The 27398-nt window shown below is 38.9% G+C and overlaps 1 protein-coding gene across 3 annotated transcripts in view; it reads left to right on the top strand.

Annotated features, from left to right (window-relative positions):
- Itpr2 (inositol 1,4,5-trisphosphate receptor type 2) overlaps positions 1-27398 on the top strand; it is a 424566-nt gene that overhangs the window by 233875 nt on the left and 163293 nt on the right. For all 3 annotated transcript variants that reach the window (XR_010043892.1, XM_063238415.1, XM_063238414.1), the window contains exons 36-37: positions 1470-1612; positions 2572-2680. Coding sequence is in view for 2 of the 3 variants with exons in the window: in XM_063238415.1 (XP_063094485.1) it covers positions 1470-1612; positions 2572-2680 (252 nt within the window). In the remaining variant the exon portion in view is untranslated. The remainder of the gene's footprint in view (positions 1-1469; positions 1613-2571; positions 2681-27398) is intronic.

The following is a 27398-nucleotide window of genomic DNA, read 5'->3' as shown; positions in this document are numbered from 1 at the left end:
GACTTAAATTACACAGCTGGCCTAGGATCAAAATAAGAAGGAAAAACAGTTCCCATCAGAACAGCCATGGTACCATTTGTTCAGTACATAAAGATTCAATATTTTAAAAGAGGTGCATTTCAGTTCATTTCTCTGAACACACATGGTCATATTTCATAAGCATGAGCTCTTCCTATCTTGGTAGAATATCTAGTTTTCTCCTTTATGTTATTCCCTTCCTGGTAGTCTCTTTTGGCTGTTACCAGGAGTTTCGCAGAAAGCTCATTGAGAATAGTTGGAGGAGAAAGGGTCACTTTGGCTGGAAACGGAAACACAGGGTTAAAGATGCCTTCACACTTGAAAACTGTCCTTTAGAACTCAAGAGGGTGGTAACTCCCATTGAGCTTCTGTAGCTGAGAATAAGCAGAAGTTTTCTGCTTAGTACAAGCTGCCACCACTGTGGGTGAATAAATTGTTGCTTAATGTGAGAAGATTTATTTTTGTCTCCTAACAGTTTAGAAATGAAAAGAGGATGCTTTAACTATTAAAGACTGCTCAGGAAAGTATTGTCATTTACAGTTAAATATAGAAATACGTCAGTTTGGATGCTTCCAGCTTTTAACTGTGGCAATACTTAACTAAAAGTAGCTTAAGCACTAAAGGCTTTGTGTTTACATAGCGGAAACCTGGGTGGCTTTTTCTAAATTGGCTGAGTCAGCACCTTGATAGGCCAGGCCCCTAGAGCTCCATGTTGGCTGTCAGTTTCAGACTGGTAATCCAAGGTCACATGACAGCTACCTTGCATTTGGATTCATACCCTCAAGCTGCCTTCAAGATAGGTGTTTTGAAAGAATCTCTCTGCCCTCCAACACACACCTCACTTGCTTAGCAGATTTCACTTGATATCTCATTGGTTGGGATGATATTATACAATCATGCTGAGACCAATTGCTAAAAATGCCCATGGCTGGCTTAAAGGAATCAAGTGGACTGAGCGGAGGGGGCTCATCTCTCTGGGGATGTTGCTGTCAGATTCAGAAACAACACTTAGCAAGGAATGGGGCAGAAAGGTTCTTAGGTGACCAAGAGTCTATCACTAAGTATAATTTGAAATCGCCAATGAATGTCACTGAACGCTGTGTAGTATTAATGTGCCTCAAATAATATATCTATAAATTATTACTTTGGAAGAAATCACTAGTTCCTGGCTGTTTGTATTGCAATCAAAGACACTTTAGAGTTCGTACAGCGGCTCTCCTGGTTTCCTGTTACATCCTTGGAAAGCCAGAATCATACCAAAGACCCAGGAAGTATTTATACATAAATCCAGACTATGCAAACACAGATATTTGACACCAAGGACATGTGGCCATCTTTTCTAGAATTCCTAGATCGCATTCCTGATTGGTATTTCTCAGGTTTGCCAGATCTCTCAACAGTGAAATCTGACTGAGGTCTTCATGTGGCTTCTCTGGTGCTCTGTGTTGTAGGATGTAGTGGCCTCCTTGGAGCAGCAGTTCAGCCCGATGATGCAGGCGGAGTTCTCCGTGTTGGTTGATGTACTGTACAGTCCTGAGCTGCTCTTCCCCGAGGGCAGTGATGCAAGAATTAGATGCGGTGCTTTCATGTCCAAGTAAGTGAATCCAGTCTGAGGGTCCGCTGCTGCTCCACGCTGAGACAGCCTGCGGTGTTTCTGCTTTTTACTCTCTTGAGACTTAACAAAAATCTGAAAAGCATATGAAAGGCCTAAAACCCATGTTAGAATATGTTCCTCAAATAATTAAATTGAATCACCTGAAATTTTGTTTTACTGAAGATCAAGTTATTTTACTGAAAATGACTTGTATTATTGGACACAAAATATTATGCAGAATAACAGTTAAAGAAAATAAAAATGTTCTGAGAGAAAAAAAAGACCTCAAAAGAAATTTCCATTGTCCATCAAACCATCAAAACTGTTTCCATGTATCTGAAGACTGATGTGAAAGAATCCAGGGTGGAGGTTTGAGAGAGGCAGGCTTCACTTTCCTTGCAAAGAGAGCTCCTGAGCCCTTACCCTGTGTGCCTGCTGGCTCCGACCACAGGAATAGGCAGCACCTTAAGACTAAAAGGAGATCACTGTTGTGACGGAGGTTATAATAACTTTCGCTGTGGGCTACTCCTTTAGTATGCAGTAGATGTCATTTAAAAGTATCATACCCGGGTATTAGCCAGTCTGTACATTTCTGAGGCCTGTGATCTGCTCTTCTTCCTCTTCTGTGTGTCCTGTGTCGTCACTGGGCAGGCTGGCTGTGGCACTTCTGTATTCTTCTTAGCCTGTTTTCCTGTCATATGCCCCCATCGTCTCTCCCCTTCTCATTCCTCTCCTTTATCTGGCTCTCTGTCACCGGTGCCACCTGCCTCCTACTCAGAAAACAAAAGGATTTTTTGTTACTCTTACAAAATGTGTAAACAGAAGTATAGTTTTGAAAACATGCTTCTGGGTTACTTCATATTCTTAAATAAAATGCAGCTTTTTCTCCTTCTAGCATATGATGTGTGTATATAACTTGAAATCACTGCCCTTGTTAAGGTTTAATGTTTCGCTTTAAGGTTGATTAATCATACAAAGAAGCTCATGGAGAAAGAAGAAAAACTGTGCATCAAAATTCTTCAGACACTAAGAGAAATGCTGGAGAAGAAAGACAGCTTTGTGGAAGAGGTAATTTAAAATTTCAGTATTAAAAATAATATAAGGTTTCTAGAATGCCGTGACATGTGGTTTACAATTATGTGATTACTTTAGAGTGGTCTAAATATTTGTTTTATGCATTCTATCTTGGATGTGTGTGTATTTTTCTTCTTTTGTTGAGGTAGACCAAATGGCCTTTTATAACAAATGACTGAGGTGTTTCCATAGATCTTGTATAAAGTTCTGCTTCTTAGTGAGCAAGTCTATTTTGGCATCTGTTGGCTTTTTCAAAATTATAATTATATATGTTATTTTTGATAATATTATGCCACATATTATAAAATAATGCAATTTTTTTATAAATGAAATAGTCAGTTTCTATTCTTAACTATATTAAGTTCTTTTCAGATGCCTTTCAGGGAAATATCAACTTATAGATAATAATTGTCAGTCTGTTATTAAAAATGACAGCTCAGGTGCTCATTAAGAGGTAGCTAGCAGCATTTTAATACCCCAGGTAATACACTGAAATATAAAATATGAATCCAGAGGTTTTTAAAATTTTGAGCTGGTACCTCCTATTTTAATATTAGGTATCAAAGAAAATTTGTACTATGCTCCTTACGAAATTTTTGGTCTGTTTTTACAAATACTAATCGTTTGATATTTTAAAGTTGTACAGATCATATTTATTAATTTATACACATGTTAATTCCAAAAATAGTGCAGTGTTTTAAGAATGCATTCCTATAGCAAAAGAAAACACAATGAAATCTTGGTTATTATAGGAAGGACATTGCTTCAGAATACTCCATTTGAATTGTGCATGGGTTCAGTAATCAAAACACCTTCTGCTCTGCTTTGGTTCTCTTCATCATTTAAATTGTACTTGGGAAATAAATCAAAGTTTTGAAATAGAAGTGGTTAATGTAACTTTAGCAAATATTCCTCTGACACAGGTTTCAAAAACATGTTTCTAAGTTTGAGTAATATGTTAGGCTTTTAGAAAATGTTAAAGTCCCTTAGGATTTTTTGGCATCTTTCTCTGATTTCTTGGAATATTTCTTGATTTTGACTGATGTACTATACCCTAGAGGAGAAAAGTCAAATCAATATACTTGGGGGGGATTTACAACAGTAATGGCTTGTGTCTAACTGGAGATACAGGGCAAATCTTCCCATATGATGTGGCAGGTTATTATTAAATTACTCTAAAGGAAAGTAAGAAAGAAATCAAGTAAGATTTTACTTTGACTGGTCAAGCATATTTTAGTTTATCTTCCAGACTAACATCATGTGTTTTCTCTTTCCCATTCTCACTGCTATTACTAGTTCAGGCTTTTACTTCTGTCTAGAAATCCCGTGTCCAGTTGTCCCCCAAGACCTCCTTGAGGCAGTAGACTGCTGTTTTCCAACTTTACAGCCACTGCACGGGACACCCCAGGACACAGCATCAGGGCCCATGAAGATAGGACTGGGGGACGTTCATGTGTAACCCAGCACGTATATTATGGTCAACTATTCAATGCTGGTTGTGTGTTAGGAGGTACTGGAAATAACAAAATGGATGATGCAGCTTGCCAGTGGTCACCAGTGGGAACAAGTCACAGGCTAATGGACTCCTGTAGTAATCGAAGCAAGAGATCAGGAGAGCCTTTCAGAAACCTTTGTGGGCTCCCCACCAGCAGGATATTTCAGGGCGTCTTGTGTCCTCTCTGCTTCTTCCTTCATCTTCCTCACCCCCGAATCTGCAGAGCTCTCACCACGTACGTCTGCACCTCAGTGCATGCATCTGCCGTCCTGCACTGCTGCAGTCTAAATGGGCCTCAGCGTACCCTGTGTTGTTTGCTGGAAAAGCTGATGGGGAGTACTTAGGAGCAGTTCCAGCTAGTGGAGATTACTTCCGCAATAGAATTACCCAAGTGCATCAGGCTGCGTCTAGAGGTGTAGTCCAAGCTCTTCGTTTAATAAATAATTATCATTGAGGTCCAGAGAAGTTACATGATTTAGCTGAGGTCAGGTCATGAGGGGCAGAACCAGGGCTCCAATTGGGCCTCCTGCCTCTCTGCCTAAATTTTTTTATTTCCTAGATCACAGGCACCTTTTACAAATGTTGTATTCTGATATTAAGAAAGGTTAGTGCACTTTTTTTCTGGTAGATTTGTGGCTCCTTATAAATTTTTTTGTAGTTTAGGGATTGAACCCTGGGCTTTTGTACTGAGATGCAACCTCCCCTTCTACATACCTTTTTAATTTTTTTTTTTTTTTTGGCTTGGTCTTGCTAACTTGCTTTTGTTTGTTTTGGTACTGGAGATGAAACCCAGGGTGTCTCCAATAATATAAGATAGACTGTAGCATCCTAAGTAGGTAAAGGTTGTAGCAACCTCTAAGAAGATATTAAAGATGGGAGAAATAAACTCATAAGAAAATAAAAGAAAAACTTGATAGGAAACTTAAAAAATATTTTAAATTTGTAATTGTCTTATTTGTTCATCTCTGTGACTACAAAGGACAAAATAAGAAAAAAATGTAGGTGAAAATTCTTGGTTGTAGACAACTTCCTATTTCTAAGTGTTTTGGAATGAGAAACGTGTTTCCAACAGTGGGAACAGAAGTCACCCCACCTCCTGGGAATTTTAAAGAAAAGCATTTTAGATGCACGGTGGTTCCAATATTTATGTGAGAAAGAGGACTAGATGATCTGCACAGATTGTCAGACAGCTGGTGATAATGGTGGGTAAGGAGAGATTTGGGGGAGTAGTACTGATTTAGCAGCCTCAGAAACTGGTCAGAGCTCCTCCTGTACAAGTCATGGGGAACTCTCAGAAAAAAAAAACAACTAATTTTTAGTAGAAGGATGATAGATGACTATGTTTTCGTAACTGTATGAGTTTCCTGTTTATCAAAAATGTATTGGCTTGAAATTATACAAATGTATGATTTTAGAGAGTTTAAAGGTCAGAGTTGAAAATCAAAGTGTCTGAAGGGGTATGTTCCACCAGCGCCTCGAGGGGAATTTGTTTCCCAGCCTTTCTAGCTTAAGACCTGCTGTATTCTTTGGCTCACGGGTTCTTCCTCCACCCTCGAAGTCTGCAGTGTAGCAGCCTCGTCCTTCTCCGCTGCTTCTGCCCCAGCTACCACATCTCTTCTGAATTCATTCACGTGTGCAAAGGCCCTCTGGATAGTCAAGGCACCGTGTTTATAGGCTCTGTGGCAAGCAAGAGGTCCTGAAGGCTGGGGTGTATTTGAGGAGGCCCATCTGCTGGTTATTGGGTGTATCCTCAGATCCAGTCTTGGCTTTTGGGTGACTGACCCCATTAGCACCTCAGCAGGGGAAAGGACACATTGCTTTGGAGTATCCAAAGATTTTAAGGGTGGATGCTAGGCCAAATATGTATCGCAGCTTGTGACACTGGGATTAGCACTCATGCGTGCATGTATGTGTGTGTGTGTGTGCACACGTGTGTGTGTGTGTAGCCGTGCTGGTAATAAATTTAAAAGTAGGCCCATAAGGCATGAACTTAATGCCTAAATTGCAATTTTTAAACATTGGAACTTGAAGTTTTCTGATTTTGTTGTCTTCCTTTGTGTGGTATTTTAAGGAAATACATTGAAGATATAAGATGTAACTACATTTTGTTTTGCTACCTTTTATAATTTCTAATATCTTTGAGTACATATCCTAAATTAATAAAATGTTAGAATATTCTTTTTGTGTGTGTTTCTGCTTTGCATCTAAATAGCCGGGAGGTATGATGTAGATGGATAACATCTGAAAAGATTCTTAAAAGAATGATACAATCAAATGAAAATTTAATTTCCTGTTAGGTGTAGCTATACATAAAGTCATATAGGGATTATATGGTGACTAAATTGTATTAATTTTTATTGAAGGATAAAATATGAAAGTTGTGTGTATAAAGTCTTCAAGGGGAGAAACTACTTGATTCTAGAAAAGCACCCTTAAAGCACTGTACCCTTAAAGCCATCTCCTTTTCTAATCCTTTCGCTTCATAACCTCACTATCACCAAAAGAAGCCCCAACAGGACATGTGTGTGTTGGGGCAGCGCAGCTTGATGGTGGCCCCACACTTTATTCCCTGTGTTCACAGGGGCTGTGATCCTGTTCTGAGCAGAGGCTGTCAGAGTAGAGGAGGAGGCTGGACACATTGGTAAAAAATGGGCCGATGAGAACCCAGCAATACGTAAAGGCTGTTCAGAGGCTCGGTTGGTTTTAAAGATTTGGGAGTCAATTTCCTTCATCTTTTCCTACTCGGTATAATCCTCATTATGCTTGATAGAGCATTACAAATTGTTTCAGAAGAAAGAGAGAAACACATATATCATAAAAGTAGAGATGTTTATAAATTCTAACCCTAAGTATAAAGTCTGTCTCTTCTGTATTTTAGAATTGGAAAAGATACTGAGTACTGAAAACATTCATGTTTTTCACTGGTAAATTAAAGTCATTTATATTGTCATCAAAGAAGTTGATATATTAAGAATACCCATCATAATTTCCCCTGTGAATATATTTCTACCTATTTATGTTACATGGAGAAACATGAAATCTACAGGACAACAAAAATACTTGGTAAAGTTCAGTATTCTTAAGCTGTTCAGATTTAAAATGCCTTGGAATAGCATTGCAAAGGGGATATTAAAACGCTGCCTGTAGAAGCTATCCTTTGTCTTTAAGTACTGGTTTTAAAACATAATAGCTAGCATTTATTAAGAGCTTGTCAGATATCAGGCACTGTTCCCAATCCTTTATATGCATTACTTTATGTAATTGTCAACCCTGTGTCATAGGTCGTATTATCTTCCTTTTATCCATGAGGAAACTGAAATGTAGTGAGTTTTAGCTCGTGTATCTGTAAGGAGAGCTGGGAATCCATTGACAGCATTTCATCTCCTCCCCTCACACTCGTGCTAAATCCAAACATAAGGTTATGTTATAGGATTTATGATTCCAACTCTTCTATTTTGTCAGATATCCAACTAAGGAAATTGAAAAGTTATTTAATTTTATTCTTGACAAAACTTGCCTCAGTGTATACCAGAAGGCATAGTCTGTTCAGTGGGACGCTATGGGAAAGCTTGGAGATTTTAGTTCATGTTGACTAGAAACAATATGATAAATCGCTGTGGAGCTATTTAAGATTTATTTTACTGACCTACAAATCAGCATCAGAGCCTCTGAGTCACCTCTGTCTCTTCCTTGGATCATCATTTGAGTTGTTAGTAACCAGAATGTTACTTGCAAAAGTTCTAAGCAGTAGCTTGTAAGCTGATGTAAGCCCCTTGTGGAAGTCTGGTACCCAGCAGACAGTGTAGCAGCTCTCTGACTGAGATGCTCAGGAGGGCAGGCAATATTTACACCTGTGAGGATGATAGGACGTGGTGGCTTCTTGATTTCAAAATTGGTATCTGGAGTGATATGGGATAAAGACTTTTAAGAAATGATGTCTTGAGTTAAAATTTTTAAGATGTCCTCAGTTTTTTTTTTAAACTCTAAACCTTGCTGTCTCCAGAGTTAATAATGTATTGTTTTCCGCAGCAAGAAAAAAAATCATTGTAACTAATCTTTTACTTCTAATTTTGAGGTGCAGCAAAAAATGTCAGATTCATATCAAGAAACTTAACTTCTACATCAGATATGTGCACCTGTCAGTCCCAGCAGTAATCATATTGCTGCAAATTTATAAACTGTATCAAGCTCCTCTCACTAGAAGAATCTGTGCAGAATCATTTACCTTCTGTGCATGTACTGATTTCACTTTCTAGCAGGCAAACACATTTAGGTAAAAACGCTCCACACAGTGCATTGTAATGTAAGAATTCAGTAATAACTATTTTTGTAAGAGAAATAAATTTCAGCTATAATATCAGCAGCATTTAGTGGTATTTCTTAATAAATACATTTCAGAGATGAGTGTGAATTTGTTATGCAATATAAGTAATCTTGCTAGTGGGTTTAAAAATTTTTTTTTGTACTGGGAATTGAACTCAGGGCCTCACACATGCTGCTGAGCTAGATCTCTGGCCCTCTGGTATTTTAAACTAGACAGAAAACATGGCCCTGCAAACATGTACCATCCTCACCTTTCCTTGACTTGCATATTGTGTGTGCATATTGTGTTTTTCATTAGGTGACTAAATGATTGCAAGTATGAACATATGTTAATGTCTTTTGTGATAAAAGATCTGCCTTAGAGACACGATTGATGTGCTATGGCATTAAAGCACTCGTTCTTTTTATAAACTTATTCTTTTCAATTACTGGACTGGATTGGTCTTTGGTTTAGGCTTTAAAAGTGGTTAATTTAGTAGATTTATTCTAATTGTTATAACTTTATAAAAATTACAAAATTCTCAACTATAACTTGCCTTTGCTTTCCCATTTTAAGCTCTGATACAGTAGTTTTCTACTCACTGCTCTAGTGGCTTTTGAAATGTGCTGTGATTCTACAGAGACCTGAGAATAAATGGTGATAATGAAAATATTACCTATACTCAGAAAATGAGTACCATTCATTTCCTCTCGTAAGTTACATGTAAGATAGTTGGTTGCTAATGATTTTGGGTGAAACATAGTCTTGTGGTTAAAATAGCCAATTTGGGTAAAATTTAAAGAAAAAATGGAGGAGAAAGAAAAAGAGGAGAGGGAATAATACGCAAAACAGTAAATTTAATGTAATTATTAAATTGAATCATTTCTATCTAGATCTAACCTAAACCCTTTTCTAGAAAGTACTGCATGGTAGTTTACCTATTATCCTATTTTGTAATCATCTTCACATTCATATGATCATAGTGATCTTATTTTTATGAACCTTTTTCTATCATCACTTATAAAGGTTTTCTTTGATGTGCATTCTGTCATTTTAAATAAATCAAGAACTCTTTGGGGATCGCTTCCATTTATAACATAAGGTCCAGAAATTCCCAAGAGGCTTTTCAGTGCTGAGAGCTTTGAAGGTCCTCGCTCTGCAAAGTGTTGCACTGTTTGAGGGCAGAGGCTGTGGATTATATTGTTCAGCATCCTGCCCTGCACAGTCATGGCTCAGTACATGGTTATGGGCTGATGGAATGACTTACACACAACACATAGAAGTGTTTTGACTGCAGTCTACCACATTGGCCTTCACTGCTCCTACCCAAGAAGTAGATTCTTCAAGTGCTACCTAACATGTTCCCACAGTGGTAGGGCGGACTACTGTGCAGGGATACAATAGCGATGGCTCAATGGGGCTCTGCTTTTTTATATCTCCCATGTTGAGGCTGATGTCAGGTCTAGGGTGTTCTATTAAACACCTGCTGGCGTCCTTGCAAAGTCAACATGGCAGGCTTTGAGGAATGTTCTGTGCATGTGTTCTGGGATTTTGTAATTAATAGATCATGTCTACTTTCCCAGGCAGTCTTCGGCATATCCTATTCTCCTGCTTCATTTTCCCTGAGGGATTCATGTCCCCATAATTTTTTATGGGGTGCCAAGAGAGTGGAGGTCTCCATCTTCATATGGCTACTTCCAGATTTCTTTACGCTTACCACACCTGCAAAGCTGAGCCAACAGCAGAGAGCATAGCATAGAGGACCAGTGCAAAAAGCACCATCTCCAGTGCTGTTGCATTCTTTGCTTGCAGTGTGGGCTGGAGAGCAATATGGGAGACATGAGAGAGCCCCAGATGCAGTGCACAGGAATGGTGGGAAATCAGATGCACAGGGTAGAACAAAGATCTAACAGTCAGCATGTCAGGAGCTCCAGCCGGTGGGCCTCTGTTCCGCTAAGGGCTTTTCTCTAGAGAGGCTTGGGAAAGATCAAGCATAAGACTCAGGTCACAAAAGAAGCAGAAAGAAATATCATGTAGGCTTTGAGCCAGAAAACAAAAAAGCTTCCTGTGAAACCAAGAGAACGTGGGAGCAGTGGGGAATCTGGGCAGAAACCAGGATCCGAAGTCATTGGAATGGGACATCAAGCTCGGACAATGAGAGCAGCTCACTGCAGAGCCCATTAACTATTTATCCCAAGTAGCATCAGAATCTTTTGCCACAGGACAAAATTGGTGTTTGGAACCGCTCTGTGCTGTGACCGTTGTACGGATGGGAAGGAATACACAGGCTACAGAGAAGAAGATGTGGCCTGGTACATTTCACTTTTCCTGTCAAACACATTCATTTCTGGGCCATTATTTGAGCAGGTTCTCACATCAGAGAGAAGAAACCTGGTGCAGGAGGCATGAAACCCACATTAGTATAGTAGCTGTTTTGTGGCTGTTCACAGTTGTCCATTGTGCACAGCTAGAGAAAGCTGTTTGCAAGATGACAAAGTATCTGTGTTTTCTTAGGTCTTCATAATAACTCAGGGGCAGCAAAATATTGTTTTAATCTTTATGGCTGAGAAGAAAGACAGAGGGAGAAATGTGCCAGTGAGAACTTCGATTTAGTATTGGTACAGCTTGAATGGAAATCAAGGTCTAGGATGTTTCTCCCCACGACAGGAATAAAATAATGCTTATTTGAATTGGATTTCAGTTTTTCAAGCTACTGCTCCAGATTTCCTAGAATTGTAAAAGTTCAAGCAAATCTTAAAAACAGAAATGTGTTTTGTAAAGGAAAATATGCAGTATTCTCATCGCATTTCAGGAACATGCCCTGAATAATAGTAGCAGCTAAGATTTGCATGGTGTTTACTGTATTGTACTGTGATTCATTGAATCCTTTTAACAATATACTGAGAAACTGTAGCACAGAAAGGCTGAGAAACTTGCTCGGGTTTATACAACAACAACAACAAATTGGTAAAACTAGGTGGAAATCCTAGATCTTTCGGAGTTAGCAGCTGTGTGTCCAGGCCTTGCATGATAGTGTCTTTCATTCTGCTGTAATACCAATTTGTAAGGTTTAGGAATTTCATGCCTGGCTGTCAAAGGAGAACTGTTTTTCTTGCTTGAAATAAAACAACCCACCTTAAGATACTTTTCCTGCGTGTAGTGATTTTGAGCATCCACCCTTTAGTGATTTCTTCAGAGTAGGCTTGCTTCCTGCAGGTTCCATCTGGTGCTTGACAATGTTAAGCAGTTTTGGATAAATCTTAGTTGCACACAACAGTTTGAGTATTTTCAGAAAGCTCAGTGAAGTTGTTAGGTTACCCTTTTCTTAGTTGTTCCCAGCTTTTAGTTAAGTTTATATATATTACTTATGTAATTATTGAATAGGGAAAACAAATCTGATATATTAATGAACACAAATCTGATATATTAATGAACAGTACCTTGATACAGTGAGTCCAATGCATGCAATAATCTAACTGTGGAGAAGTAGACAATTAAAGTTGGATCATAGGCTGTGGGTGTAGCTCAGAGGTAGAGTACTTGTCCAGGATGCAGTAAGTACTGGATTCCGTGTGGTGCAAAAAAACACAAAGAAACAAACAAAAAATCAAATAGAGAGGGAGAGCGGGGAGAGAGAGAGAGAGAAACAGAAACACACACAAACACACACAACCTAGAATAAGATCAAAATGCTTATAATTTAGTTCAGAGAGATAGCATGATGCTAAAGGTATTAACTCAGAGACATATATCATTTATAGCTTTGGTAATGAGCTAATCTCATTTTCCTTCATAATTCCAGAGAATAATAATCAGGAAAGTGTTTGCCAAAAGGTAACCAACTCATAACCTGTCACTTGGGCATCTCTTTGAAGAAGATTGGTTTTTAGACTTGTCATCTGCCACCAGGATCCGTGTGGCCATTTATTTATTGGATAGATTGGTTCTGCCATATAGAGTTGGCTAAGAGTCTGTATTCCTTTGGGAGAATTAGACAAGACTCTGGCTACTAGGCTGATTGTCGACTCTCTTGAAGGAGAATACTGATGTCAATTTCACCATGTTTTTATCAGTCAGTGCACAAAATGTAAATGCTAAATCCTTCCTCTCCTGTGCTTCCTCTGCTGTGTTTGGTCACCCCAAATTCTTCTTCCATGCCTCTGGAATTCTGTCTTGGTTACTTTCGTTTCATTTCTGAGACAAAATACCTGGCACCCAAATTTAAAGGAGAAAAGGTTTATTTAGCTCACAATTTGTGGAGGTTTCAGTCCGTAGCCAGCTGGCCCCAAGGCAGGGCGTGTGGCACAGGGGCAACCAGAGAGGCAGAAGATAGCAAAAGAGGGCACAACAAGCCTCTTTTCCTCCCTTATACTGTGTGCAGGCCACCCACCCTTGGCAGGTATAGCCCTCAGACTGCCAACCCCAGCACTAGATAATAAACTAATTACAAACTCTAGATTCAGTCACCTCCAAAAAGCCTGCCCCCATCATGGCTGCATGAGGCTTTGAGGGGATCCAGACATAAACCATAACAAATTCTCATTCGGGGAACTCTCCTCTACCCTTGTCGCCTTCTTAATTGGCTCTTCTTTGCTTTATTTACATGGAGGTCATCTGTGTCCTGATATCAGACTGCTTTCTCAGTGGCTTTGTCAAGTAGACTTTTTTCACTCATCCTCCATGAAAAGGGCTTCATATCCTTGTGACTTCCTATTATTACTTTGGTTCTCTCTCCTCTGACTGGTTCTAAAATCCTTAGTTCCTTTGAGGTTAAAGTCTTTGACTCTATCACCCCAGCATCTGCCTCTCTCTCTCTCTCTTATAAAGTCCTATAAGTTTTCATCAGCAGGAAGTGCTTCTTCCCCATAATTCCTAATTCACACATGCCAGTGCACTGACCTTTACTCTTTTCCTTCCCTTTGCTTCTTTAGCTACCCTTGCTAGGATTGCACTCTGACCTAAGTCATAGTCCCTGACCCTCTAATTCCCATCTCTCCACGTCACTTCCTTCTTGGGCTTCTTAGTCTTAGGTTTTGTAATTAAAAGCTCAACTATTGAGCAGCTGCCTAAGTCAGGGCATTAACATTTGCTCTAACCGCACGAGTGCGTGAAAGAGAAGGGTTTGTTCCTCCTAAAAATATTGAAATAGTGTTGCTCAGAGGTGAGGGAAGGGATACCAAGCATGCTAAAACAACCAAAGGCTTTCCCAATTTCTTCTTCAAAATCTTGATAGATTGATTTCTTTCGATTAAGTTACTTGACTAGTTTTTTATTCATGTTTCATTTTAATGTTTCTAAATGCAGAAAGAAATCTTGGCTCAGAGTTCCTTTACGAAATGCTTCCACTTCTCTGTGTGCTCAGCCACTCTGTGTTCCCCAGAATTGGAATAACTCAAGATATCTTTTCTTAAGGCTGAGAAAACATATGGATGAAAGTATGCTACTTCTCAGAGTCTGTAGCCTCTTGGCAAGACATCTGCTGTAACATTTTTTGTTCCTGGATCAGAGACTGTTGTTTGCCAATTGTTTTCATAAATATTAATCTTTGAGATCTTGACTGGCATGCAAGTTGTTCTTTTGGATTCTTTTACATTTACCATCTTTAAATAATTTTGCCACAGTACAACAAAAAAGATTTTCTTAAGAGAAAAAGTCTTGTCTTTAAAATTGGGACTATCTATTGTCTAACTTAAAAACTTGGGACTTTGTTAACTTTACATTGGAATTCTTTTTTTCTTTACTGAGTCTGTTGCCATTGGAATAATTCTTCTGCATTAATTTTGCAAAAACAAATATTTCACCCTGGCCTTTAAAATTACTTCCTCAGGTACCTGGTTGATTTAGCCCTTAAACAGATGATTGTTCCTTCTTAGTCTGGATAGTGAACTTGGACTGGACCCTGAACAGCCGAAGTGTTCTGTTGTGTCATTGGATGCATGTTAATTTCTAATTTTATGTTTGCGTGAAAAGCTAAATGAAAGATCGTCCGTGAAATATGCAGCATACCACATCTTCCACCAATGAACATTACTAAATGGTTGTTGGTAAAAGTTTTACTGAAGTTCTGTAGCGCCTACCATACCCCGAATAGCATACAGAAATCACTTTAAGTGCTGTGTGCAGCTTTTTGGAGCCCATCTTTATTACATATGGTGGGTCTTCATGTATTTTACTGTTAGCTATAGAGATCAGTAATTTGGAACATCTTAAATGTTTTCAGTTATTTCTCAATTAATAAAACAAATTTTAACCTTAAAAATGAAAAGTGTTTCATATAGATACTTGATACTAAGATCTGTTAGCAAAGCCATCAGCTCCTGCGAAGCCAATGAGACCAAACAAGTGACTCAATTCGAAGGGAGACTAATTGGATCACAGTGTTGTAGTATCTTTTCTTTCTGAATAAACTACCTTTTCAACATTTAACTTGACCTCGCTTTTTAAAAGGCACATTATAAAGGCCGAAGGGGGAAGCTGCCTTTACTGGTTTTTATGAGACTGGGTCTTTCCTTTCTTGCTTCCTTCATTTTCTCCTTTTCCCTCTGTCCCTCCTCCCTCATTTGCTCGCTTCCTTCCTTCCTTCTTTTCTTTTTCATTCATTGTTAAAGTTAGAATACTGTATTGTTAAAGGAGAATTAGTAAAGTGGAAAATATAGTAACTCATGAAGGCATGAAACTGATATTTCTTCCATTCTGTCTAAAATCGTGTAAAATTTATATTTTGAATGGCAGAGACATTATGTCTTGCTTCCCAGGCTGTGTCAGGAATTAGGAACTGATGTCACAGTTCAGATCAAGCACAGGCTCCTCCGTGGTTCATTGGCAAGTGTCAGCTCTCTCCTGCATCTAGCATTTCCTGTAACTACCATGAGATTCATATGTGTGTGTGCAGTCTTACAGACTCCTGCCAGGGGTAGTTGGAAAGAGCACCCTGGATATTTCCGCAATGCCTTTATTCCAAGGAGAAAAGAGAACATTCCAAAGTTGGAGAACTGTTCCTTGATTGGGCCTGAAGCTGAGGACTAGGAGAAGGCCACCTAAGAAAGGCCACTACTGTGACAGTTGGTGACTCCAGGTGGTTCAGAGGACATTGTGAGCACTGTCCCTGTGGTCAGGCATTGAGCACCGGGAGAGGGGTATTTGGAAGAAAGCTTGGCATTTCCTTTATGGTTTTAGTCTGATAACCAGCACTTACTATACAAGGAGTGAACCAATACCGTCTGTCTTAATTTGCAAGGGCCACCATACGGCGTTCCATGCTGAGTGGCTTAGCCCACAGAAATTCATTTTCTCACGGTTCTAGAAGTCCAAGATGAAAATATTGGCTGGGTTGGTTCCTTTTGAGGGCCAGGAGGGAAGGCTGTGTTTCCTGCCTCTCTGCTTGGCTTGTAGGTGGCCATCTGTGTCTTCCCTCTGAATGTGTCTGTGTTCAAATTTCCCCCTACAAGGATACCGGTTATTGAATTAGGGACTTCTCTAATGATCTAATTTTAATTTAATTACCTTTTTAAAGTCCCATCTGCAAATGCAGTTGTATTCTAAGGTAGTAGGATTAGAGTTTGAACCTGTGAATTTCCAAATGCATCCTACAGAGCCCTCACGCCACCGCAGTCTTTGCTCACAGGTGCGACATGTGCATGTGGGTTGTGCGTCGCTGCTTCTGTGCTCATTTCGTTGAGGGCAGCCAGACTGCACTGAGCAGATTGCTGGCATCTACAAACAGATTTAGGAAGTCATTTCTAAACATTATTATTTAAATCAGCCCAAACCGACAGAAGAGACATACAAAGAGGTTTCGCTTTCCTCTTGTTTTGCATGTTAATGTTCAAAGAAAACAGGTACGTGATACATAAGTAAATAAATAACTCCAGTGCACTGAGAATTACTGATGTAGATGTTTGAACTTAAAGTTGAAACACATATAGAGCTAATTTTGCTTAAGCAAAATGAGAGAACTTGAAATTTTGATAGAATCATACTGTTTGTAGCAGTTTTAGCGTTGGGTCAGCTCCCCGAAGCACAGTCTTTTATTTTATTGAGCATATTTTGATGTTTCAGCATAATCATAAAGAATTGCAAGCTTCAGAGATGATCTTTGGAGTTTTGTATTTTCTATAAATTCAGTAGTTATTCGGAAAATCATTTCATCATCCTGGTCTTCTCATTGTAAAATGTATACTTAAAGTTCTTCATTGAGGGCTAAAGGAATAACACAATAGCAGACCACTTTCCTAGCATGCATAAGGTCCTTGGTTCTATCCCAAAGTGAAAACAAAACAGAAATCCTTTATGGAAAAATGTCTTTTTAAAGATATGTTTGATACTGTTTACAGATTTTCATAAACTAAAATGTACACTTTGCTATTTAGCTTGGTAAGCTGCCAGCATTTAAAATACCAGTGGTTATTTCTAATACCTATGCAATAAAGTGACTTTTTAAAAAGCATAAAACAAAAACACTAACGTTAGCTCACAATATAGTCAAATCTCCATGACTTATTCTGTGTGCCTGTATATGAGTTATTACCATGAAATAATGAATTCTCATTATTTTAAGAAAGAAAATGACACATAATATTACTTTCATTAGTATACTGATTCATGGTAAATTTTTTTCTGATATTTTAAGTTAGCATTATTTTCTTGGGTGTAAAATTTTCTCCATCTAGTGTATTTTAAACCAATTCCCTCGAGCCAACAAAAGGACACTAGCAGTGTCAGAAAAATAAAACTTCAAAACAATGTCCACAGAGTAATTCCTTCTGTCCTTAAACAAGTGATTCTGCATAATTAAGAGTACTGGACATTTGTGTTTTGAGACCTGTTATCATCTTTCCTATGGGGTTCTAAGACTCTGGGTTCCTTTACGTAGGAAAAGGATATATTGCTCATTCAGATGCACATTTATAGGCTTATGTAAATGCAACAAACACGTAGCAGGAAGTCACAGGTGTATGTGAAAAAAAATACCACCTGCTAAAACAAGGCTGAAGCACGTTGTTCCGGAAGTGGGAGGCAGGAGAACCTGCAGGAGAGTGACAGTTATCAGAGCCCTGCTCTCAGTGTATCACAGAGCCAAGAGGAATGAAGAAATCTGCAAGCTTTAAAAAGACAGAATGTTTATACCTGTCTCCCGCTGACTTTGCCTGTATTTAATTTTTAATTCTGATTCGTTTCACATGCCTTCTGTGTGTGGTAAATGAGTGGGGAGGATTTGATTTCAGACTCTAATGGGAAAATCTTTTGTCCCGTTTTATTGTTCAGTGCTGTTATTTTCAGTACGCTTGTTGGAATGTCTGACATGCTTGCTGCTGTACTGAGCTACACTGCTTTGTATTTCATGCTGCTCCAGCTGTTGCAGAGGGCAGAACCCGATGAGGTGCATTAGGTAAATCTGGTGCGTATTTACGGTGATCCAGAAGAACCAGACACAGAAATGAATTTGGTTTGGTTCTTAGATATCTATCTTTTGTCTTATTCCTAAATTATTTTTATTTAGAATACCATTTAGTTGACAAAGACACTTAGCATTCAGTGCTATCTAAATCTAAAAGTATTAACAATTCAACCCTGAAAGTGGATCCAGATGGAATCATAAAAGGTTTTAACTCTAAAAAGATTTATTTTTGGCATTTATCTGTTCTCAGCTCTTTGGCTAAATGTAATATTTAATGATTCGATATTTATAAATTAGCATGCATTAAGAGAATCCCAAATAAGGAAGTAAAATAATTCTGGAAAATTATTTATTTTTCTGAACTTATTGCTACAATCCCATGTGGAAAGGCTATGGTGTCTGAAAAAAATTACAGAAACCTGGACTTTTTACCCAGGACCAACTACACATGTAGGAATTCAACCCAACAGGGGGTTGAGACTGACCACAAAGACTCCTGCAGGGCACAGCTGCTGAAGGCAGAAATGAGAAGCCGAGTTGTGTGTAGAGGCTGTGGCTGTGTGGACTGCAAGTATTCATAGCTGCAAATTGGGGTCAAAGACAAATGAAATCTTCCTCCCACCCCATCACGAAAGAGAAGAATCTCCAGGCTCAATGGGGAAAACAACCTTTAATGAGCAATATTGTCAGATGATTAATGTTGGTAACATAAATAATGTTCCCAAAATAAAATATGGACACAAGAAGGTCCAAATAATTTCAGAGATTCTGTGGCCTCTTGGTCTTTACCGTTGGTGTCATTACCACCACAAAACAAAACAGCAACTTTACATGTGAGTCTTTTGCTGTGTTACCCATGTCTTCTGCCACGTTAATTTCAAAGCCCCAAAGTGAAACAAGTGAGCTTTTGAGAGCCCCATGTCACATGTCTCTCTCACTTGCTTTTTTAAAGCTGTATGTTGTTATTGTGATTGCAAAAATATATGAAATCCTTTTTAGAAGTATTGGAAGGTACAAGATTGTAAGACAAAAAATTGATTTTGATTGAATGCCTCCCACGTGAGAAGCACCATAGAAGACACAGTAGTGGAAGAAAAGAAAATGAAACAATAGTATGAGTTCATTGCTTATGTGGTACTTCACTCCAGTGGGTGACAGGATGACAAAATGATTATCGAACAAATGCATGTCAGGAAGGAGTACGCTATGATGGAAACTAAAACAGTATAAATTGAATGTTCAGGGGATACTGGGATCATTTTAAGGATGTTAGATGTACTTTATATAGTTCCTGAATCTCATAACAACTTGATGTGGTAGGTATGATTTCAATCATTGTTTTACAGTTGACAAAACCACAGTACAGAGAAATGAATTTGTTTGTCACAGGTTCCATGGACTGAACCAGCTGGTAACTTTCTGGCATTAGAAGCTAGGCATAGTTTGTAGGATTTTTCTCTCTAATATTAGGTACTCTGCTGCCTCTGTCAGGGTAAAGGCAGACCAATCAAGGACAGTGAGGACTGTGTGTTTGTGTGGAATGTTAAGATGGTGCTTCTCTGCCATGGTAGGGATTCGGTCAAAACCAGACAAGAGACATGAGGAAGGATTCCTAACTCGGAGAATCCTACACCAGGTACATGTCCTGAAGTTCAAAATAGAAAGCAGGAATCAGGAAGTGTAGGGATTAAGGAACGTGCCAGCACATTTGAGTGATCTGAGCTCTCACGCTGTTTTTGAGAAACACAAGAAGCAAGCATAGTTAGAGAAGAATTCATTCATAATAGCCAGTAGTAGGCAGTGAGATTAGAGAGCTGGGCCAGGGTCTAGATCACATGGACCTTTGCAGGACACTGAAGGACTTTGTGTTAGACTGGAGTCCACTGAGTGTGGAAATAGGTTAGTTCTGACCTGTGATTCACAGTAACACCTCTGCTATAGAGAATGATACCAGGCAGGCCTTTAAGAGCTGGTTGCCATAACCCAGGTGAAAAACAAAGATGACTCCTACCAGGGTGATGATGATGGAGGTGGAAAGCCATGGGATTCTGAAGAGACCATGAAATTTGAGTGGACAAGTTTTCCTATAGATCGCACACAGATTCAAGAGAAAGAGGAGTCAAACATGGCTCTGCAGATTGGGGGTTCAGTAACAGGAAGAAGGAGGTTCTACTTACTGAAAAGGAAAGGCAATGGGAGGAATCTTACCCACGTTTGTGTCCTGGGCACAGCAAATCAGTGTAGCGCAGTGAGCTAGTTAGGCACGGAATCACTCTGTTCCTGCCAGGTTTCCTCTGACAGAGAGAAAGCAGAGGCAATGAATGCCAGTCAAGTAACCAGGTCTCCTCTGCATGAGAGTTTGAACATCCAAATGGCAGCGTCCAAGGGAACAAGGCAGTTACAGTTTGGAGGAAGACTGAATCTCCTGAGGGGTGAAGTACAAAAGATGTGCAACTTAAAGTTTCATTCTTCTATCATATAATTTTGAGCAGATTTTCTGTGGATTGTGAAGAAACTTTATTTCAGCCCAGTCTCTCCCTTCTGGTTTTCATGCAGATAAGGTGTCATTACCCTGACTGGGTAAGAAGATGAAGAACGTGATTGGATTGATACTATTTCTCTGGAATAGATACCCAAAACTTCCTAAAACATGCAAATCTGTCAGATCTGATATTTAGTTTGCAGCTTAACACAAGAATTTAAGACTCTTTTCTGGTTCAATTTCCAACTGTTAATTTGAGGGCTTGAAGAGGCCCCTTAAATAACATCTCTTTTCCATCCCTTTGGAACCATGGATGGACATTGGAGTCATTCAGATTTATGCCAAAATGTCACCTTCATATTTAGGATATCTAACTGGAGCATGGCTTTAGATTTGTGAACGTGTCTTCTGGTATGTCACCTCAGAGTAGTAACAGCCACAGACTCCAAGAAAGAACTAACTCTCTTGGAGCATGATGGAGAGAATCCTAGAATTCACTTGCCCTGTGGTCAGGCAGAACCCAAGAGAGACTTTGCTGAGTATCTCACCAGACAAAGCCCTTCTTCCTCTCTTCCAGAGAAAAGGGGGTAGGTGGTAAGTCAAGGGTATCACTAATGAAGGCACCCTCTATCTGGGACACTTGAGACCAGACAAAGTTTACTTATCTATGAGAAATAGAGATATGTATACTCCTTACTTTGTAGTAGGTTAGGAGTCTTGGTTCATTATAGAAACGTATCTGGTCATTAACATGCCATCAGTGTTGGTATCACATTATATGGTTCTGCTAAACTACTCATTACTTTTAGTTTCCCTGAACCTTTCCTTCCTTTGCTCTGTGAGGTTAACAATCACTAGTGTAGGTATATTTCAGTTAAGACTGAATAGAGGAAGTTATTGTAAAATGAATATCTGAGATTAATTACCCCCAAAAGACTGCCAGTGTACTTGAAATTAAAAGACATTTACTTGATTTCGATACCTCAAATTGCCAGATATTTATACCAGAAGTATATTGATTGGTGATGTCCTATTTAATAAAAATCTCCAGAGCTTGTGATTCTTTAGACATTGTGTTCTTCATCACCAACTACAAACATTGATCAAAGGCCAGGTTCCCACAAAGTATAATGCTAAGTTCTGAGATACCATGAAGTATCAGTTTTTTGTGTGTTAAGAGAATTACGTTGTTGTTAGAGGCTTATTACTTCCTCTCATTGCTGAGACAAAATACCTGATACAAGTTAAAGGAGGAAAGGTTTATTTTGGTTATAGGTTGTAAAGGTGACAGTCCCTACTTAAGTGGTTCTAACGCAGGATAGTACAGCAGAGGGGCATCACAGAGGAGAAACAGCTCATAACTCGCAAGCAGAGGCAGCAGCAGGTAGCGAGCTTCATCAGCAAAGCAGCAGCAGCTGGCCTCCCTTTCCCTTTCATTCCATTTTGGGTGGTGCCACTCACACTCGGGGTGGGCCACCCCATTATCCACACCTAGAACTATGATAAACTAATCAGAAGACTAATTTAGCACCACCCACCCTCAATCCCAGTATCATACACCCTTAATCCACATTCGTACACCCTAGATCCAGCTACCTCTTGAGAACCCCCGCTTCCAAGTGCATGAGACTTTGGAGGGTCATCTAGATACAAACCATAACCAGGCTGAACGTTAAGCAAGACATCTGTGACGGGTTAGAGATGGCTGCGAGCTATTTCCTAGGAATTATTCATAAAGATTTGGACACTAAATAGGAGCCAGTGTTGTTGTTACTTTTTAGAAATAGACCACAATGGGCTGTTTGGTAATAGGAAATTTCATGAAGGAAATAGAAAGTTGAGCTGGGCTTCAAATATTTCAAGGACTGGTCCTTTGGATTCCTGCTCCGGCCTATATTCTCCTTAGTAGAAAACATCCACTAAGTGTCTCAACTAAAACCTCAGGAGTTGTTCTTTATTCTGCCGTATTGCTCGCCACATATGGCAGATACATCAGCTAGCTCCATTGACTTTACCTATGCCCCCAGCTGCTTATTTTTCTTGTCACCCATGTCTAAGCCTGTTGTCCTTGTCTAGGTCATCAGTATATTCCTCCTGGACTGTCACATAACCTCATGTGTTTCCTTTCCTCCATTGTTTGTAACCTGCAGTCTGTTATTTCCCCCAGACAGTAATTGTTATATGTCATAAATCAGATCATATCATTCTCCATAATATGCTTTGAGGTTTCTCTGTTGACCTTTAAAAGAAAATTCAGTTTTGCTACTAGAATCATTAGGGCTACCCTGTGTGATCTGGCTCCTGCCAGCTTTTCAACTTCTTGCCCTGTTTAATGATAATTTAGCCACAGTGGAGTCATTTGTGTTCTTCAGAAAAAGATCATTTCTTTCCACTTAGGTGTTTTGCATTTTGCCATTCCTTCTGGTTGGAATCCATCTCTTTAGCTGTTTGTCAAGCATGTCCATTTTTATGCTTCAGATGTTAGCTAAAATGTCACATTCTAGCTCACGTGACTTTCTTGACAACTCCATCTAAAATAAGTTTTCCAAGTTTTTCTCTAGTATAAAATCTTATTTTCTTTTTAAAGAAACTTCAAAAATGCATACATCTGGTTTTATTTCTGTTGGTTTTTTTCCTTGCTCATTATTTGTCTCCCTGAAATATCCGGGAACTCCTAGGAGAGTAAGAATCTTGTTTATTGCTATAACTGCGGGCATATATAAGGGCTCAGACTAACCCATAAATATCTGAAAAATCAATAAAGTGCAGCTTATATCGTCAAAGCAGAGAGAAAGGCGGCATTTCAGGCTGGGCAAGAGCCTGAGCACGGAGCTGGAGATTGTGTGTGTGTTGTACTGTACGGGGCGATGCCTGGGTCCTGCCCAGGGCACAGGGGACACCTAGTGGAGTGTAGCAGTGGTCGCCTGGGTTGGAGGTTGGGCTTGGGGTGGGTTGACAATCTAAATGGAAGGTACCAACTGTGTTCAAAGAAGGCATGGAGGATTAATATAGAAGTGCCTTATTAAGCAGTGTGATGGGATGTGTCCAAATTGTAGAGCGATTATTATCAGACAGGCTGGAAACTGTGAGTAGTGTAAAACACAAGGGATAAATGAAAAACTTTTCAGAGGCAATGCTGTTTATGTGGTGCAAAGTTTTGTTGCAGTAACCCTGAGGTATAACTTTGAAGAGTAAAAGTTGGCTGATGTAGGGTCTGAAACTCAAAACTGTGGGAGTAGAGTTCCCTTTGCAGTCAGTGAATTTGAGGTTACCAAAGGAAGATTTTTGATCAGGGACTGACTGTATTAGGTTCATCCTGCTGTGATACTGTTTCTAAGAGGCGCTGTAAGCACAGAGGTCTGTAGAAGATTGTAGCTGTCCAGGTAAGGGTTTCTAAAATGTAATTCCCCAGTCTGATTTGCTTAAACAGGGTGGACTTTGCATGTGTCTTACAAATCACAAACTGAAACGTGTTGAAAAGTTGTTCTAGAAGGACATGAAGACCTGGACTTTAGAAAGTGTTAGGAATAGAAAGGTTAAAGGACTGGAGAGCATTTATCCTCTGACATTATCAGTCTTCCATGCCTATATTTTCTTCATGGTGACAAAGCACATTTTTAACATCAGAATCTTTGGAAATTATTTTCCTTTGTGTCTTCCCGGAGATGATTATGAACAGAGCCTGTAGAGCTGGGCTGCAATATCTCAGTTTATCAGTAGGTGTCACTGTTTCACAAGTGATTTTCCCACTCCAGAGTTTTTCTCAATGTTAAAGCTTTACAATAGGCAAAATAAATGTTTTCTTTCATCCCATCTACATTTTAAGTTCCCTATAAATATTCAGATCACATGAAGTCAAAGCAAGCTTTTTCTAAATCTAGTCTCTTATAATAGCATAGTCACATTTTAGTCAGAAGTTTATTCAATAGTGTTATTTTTATTATAACAAATAACCTGCTTAAATTTGGCTCCTGCAATAATAATTGTTTATTTTGATAATAATTAGTGGAGACAAATACATTTGGAATCAGAAAAATATGACTTACGTGTTTTTGTTGTTATTTTTACCTTTTTTCTGTCATTAGAGAAAGTTGTGTTAAACAGCCCTGGTACAGATTAAACTGGTATCTCCCTTGTTTTTTAAAAAATCTGCAGACATTTCTGAGCACTCAAATTTAGTGTCTTAATAAAGGCATATTTTTCAAAATTTGAAAACAAAAGATGGGTAGAAATTTGGCATGTATATCTATTATCAATTTTAGAGATTTTCGCATTGTGGGACAACATTAATAATACAATGGAAGCAAGGCAAGAGTAAATATTTAGGTATATAGCTCGGTGTTTACAAATCCAATTGAAATTGGTTGAAAACAAGATATTCTAAAAATTTCACAATTGTACATATTCTGCTTAAACCCAGGAAATAAAATAATGAGTATTTTAGGGTTGGAACAGGTAGTAATCCATGAAGTTCATATTTAGGAATGCCTAGCTCACGTTTGACAATGGCTATACTCTTTATAATGTCTTAAATATATTGTCCCCAAACCTTCCCAATTTGAAGCAACAGTGATACTACTGTGTATCCTCAGCGGTCTGAAAAATGGAATATTTGATGTTTGCTTTCTCTTGCAAAGAAACCTGTGTCAGCAGCCTTCTGTCTCCAAGCCTGATACAATCTTATGTCCTGTATGACTGGTTCTAATGAACTGTTTTTACCGGTAGAAAAAATGGTCCTGTTTTATTTGCTGCTATGAAATTCTCAAAACATGTGACTGTACATGTGAACATCCTGTGCAGATTAAAGCTGCAGGGCATGACTGGAGGAGACGCGGCCTGCCAAGCCACCAGGGCTGCTCTGCCAGCAGCAGAGTGTGATTATGTAACGCCTGCAGTGTCTGGCACCGTGCACCCCTGGAGCCTGGTCACGTGCTGTGCAATGCTCTTGGCCCTGAAATTCAATTAGGTTGCTTTGAACGATCTGTGAGTCTGCATGCGATAAGCTTTTACTGCTCTATACTAGAAAGCAAATGGGCTGATTAGTTGCACCTAAATTGATAAATTACCATTGTAATTCCAGCAGCGATTTTTGCATTACATATACATCATGATGCCACTGAAAAGCGGGACCGAAGCATTATGTAACCTGGATAAACAATACGAGGGGAAGAAAAAAATCAGCTCTTATGACCAGAGAAAAATAAATTTTTAAAAAATAAATACTCAGCAGTAAGTTTAAAAAAAAAAAAAAAAAAAAAAAAACTAGAACTTGCTATTATTTTGGAGACCCGGAAAGGCTACCGGTGTTATTTATTTTTTTTCCAGTGTTAAGATCTCTGAATGAGAATAAAGAAATTGATGCAGTGATAAGTTGGTGGGAGGAAGGAATGTTGCTGAGAAAGTATTTTAAACTGTGAATTCAAGCGTCCCTTTAATACTGAGCAAATTTACTTTCTTTATGAGATTGTAGCTGATCAATTTAAGGAATTTGGAACCATCAGAAATTAACCGCACCGACATTGCATGGCTGAGATGTCTTGATATTTTTCCACAAGAGGAAGTCTAGGATGAATGAAGAGGGTAGTGGTGGAATGTGGAGACAGAAGTTAAGCGCTATTGTATTACTAGGGGCATAAGTGAATTTGGCTTTCTCAGCACCCTCTATCCTCCTTTTCCTACACATGGGATTTAAGTTTTCAGCCACAAGCCCTGGCAAGAACTGATGTTCCTTTGAATTGTTCAGACTCTCACTTGAAACCAGAGGCTTCTGTTTTGTTATATCAACAGGGATTATGTGTACAGTTCGTTTGCGATTGTACACAGTCTCACAGATTTTACTGTAACAAAACCAATGCAATTATTGTCTTTTCACTGTTGCAAAGAGCTTTTCATTGTCCTCTTAGCCTTTAAAAACCTTCTGAGGACAAGAATTCACTTACTGTAATCTTATATTCTGGTATTAATATGTGTGGATATCCGTAAGTGGCATTGTTGTCTAGCATATAATAACCCCCAGATTTTAGCAATTACCATTTTAATAGATCATCTAAATTATGACATTGAACAGGCACATGTACTTTTACATTCATGTCATTGCTGTAGCTGTCTGAAGTATATTCCATGCAACTAAAGAGAAACCTGAGGCATAAAGGTATAAGGAGCTGCACATGGTCCTGGTGCTGGAGGTAACTGGGTAGGGCTTCCAAAACAGGTCTTAAGTATTCAGTCCACAAATCAGTGGCCTACAAATGTCGTTCCATGGAATGGATCCAAGTTGGCCCATATTTCAAGGCAGTTCTGGTGAAGTATGCTTAGAGCAAAGATATGGGAAAGTATGGTTTTTAAATAATTTTCAGGTGCTTCTGATATAAGGTAAGGCTTGGTAGCTACTTCCTGTATACTATTCTGAGCTTTAGAGGTAGCACTATAGCGCGTCTGCTTACTCTGTGCTTTCTGATACACAGATGTACAGTCATCCCTCCCTGCCCATGCATTCTCTGGATTGAAAATATGTGAAAGAAAAATCGAATCTGAGCTGAACATTTATGGACTTTTGTCTGTCATTATTCACTGAAAATACTGTATACCAACTGTTTAAGTGCTATGTACATTGCATTGCACATTTCAGGAACGTAGAAATTATTCAAAAGATTAATAGCGTTGCGTAGGCTATGTACAAAGATTAAGCCACTTTATATGAAGGACTTAATCATCTGGATTTTGGTATCCAAAGGGTGTGGATTTGATGGAGATAGAGTCAATCTTCTGTGGTAACCAGGTATGATTCTGTGGTGTGTGTGTGTGTGTGTGTGTGTGTAGAAAGGTAAATAGTATTTATCTCATCTATTTAAGTAAAAACACTTCGTTCTATTTTTTGTTCCTAAGTAAAACTGCAATAGAAAATTTGGCTTGCTAGAATAGATGTAAAATATTCTGTGACTGAAACAGGAGATTAAGAGTCTATAGGATGCAGAGGGAAATGTAATTCAGTAAATGGCAACTGCTATATAAAGGCTGGCCTCCAGGTCTTACACT

This window comes from Cavia porcellus, unplaced genomic scaffold (genome assembly GCF_034190915.1).
Source record: "Cavia porcellus strain 051 isolate PalLab524CR breed Dunkin Hartley unplaced genomic scaffold, mCavPor4.1 scaffold_27, whole genome shotgun sequence".
Classification (NCBI taxonomy): Eukaryota; Metazoa; Chordata; class Mammalia; order Rodentia; family Caviidae; genus Cavia; species Cavia porcellus.
This window is presented reverse-complemented; position numbering and strand designations above follow the sequence as displayed.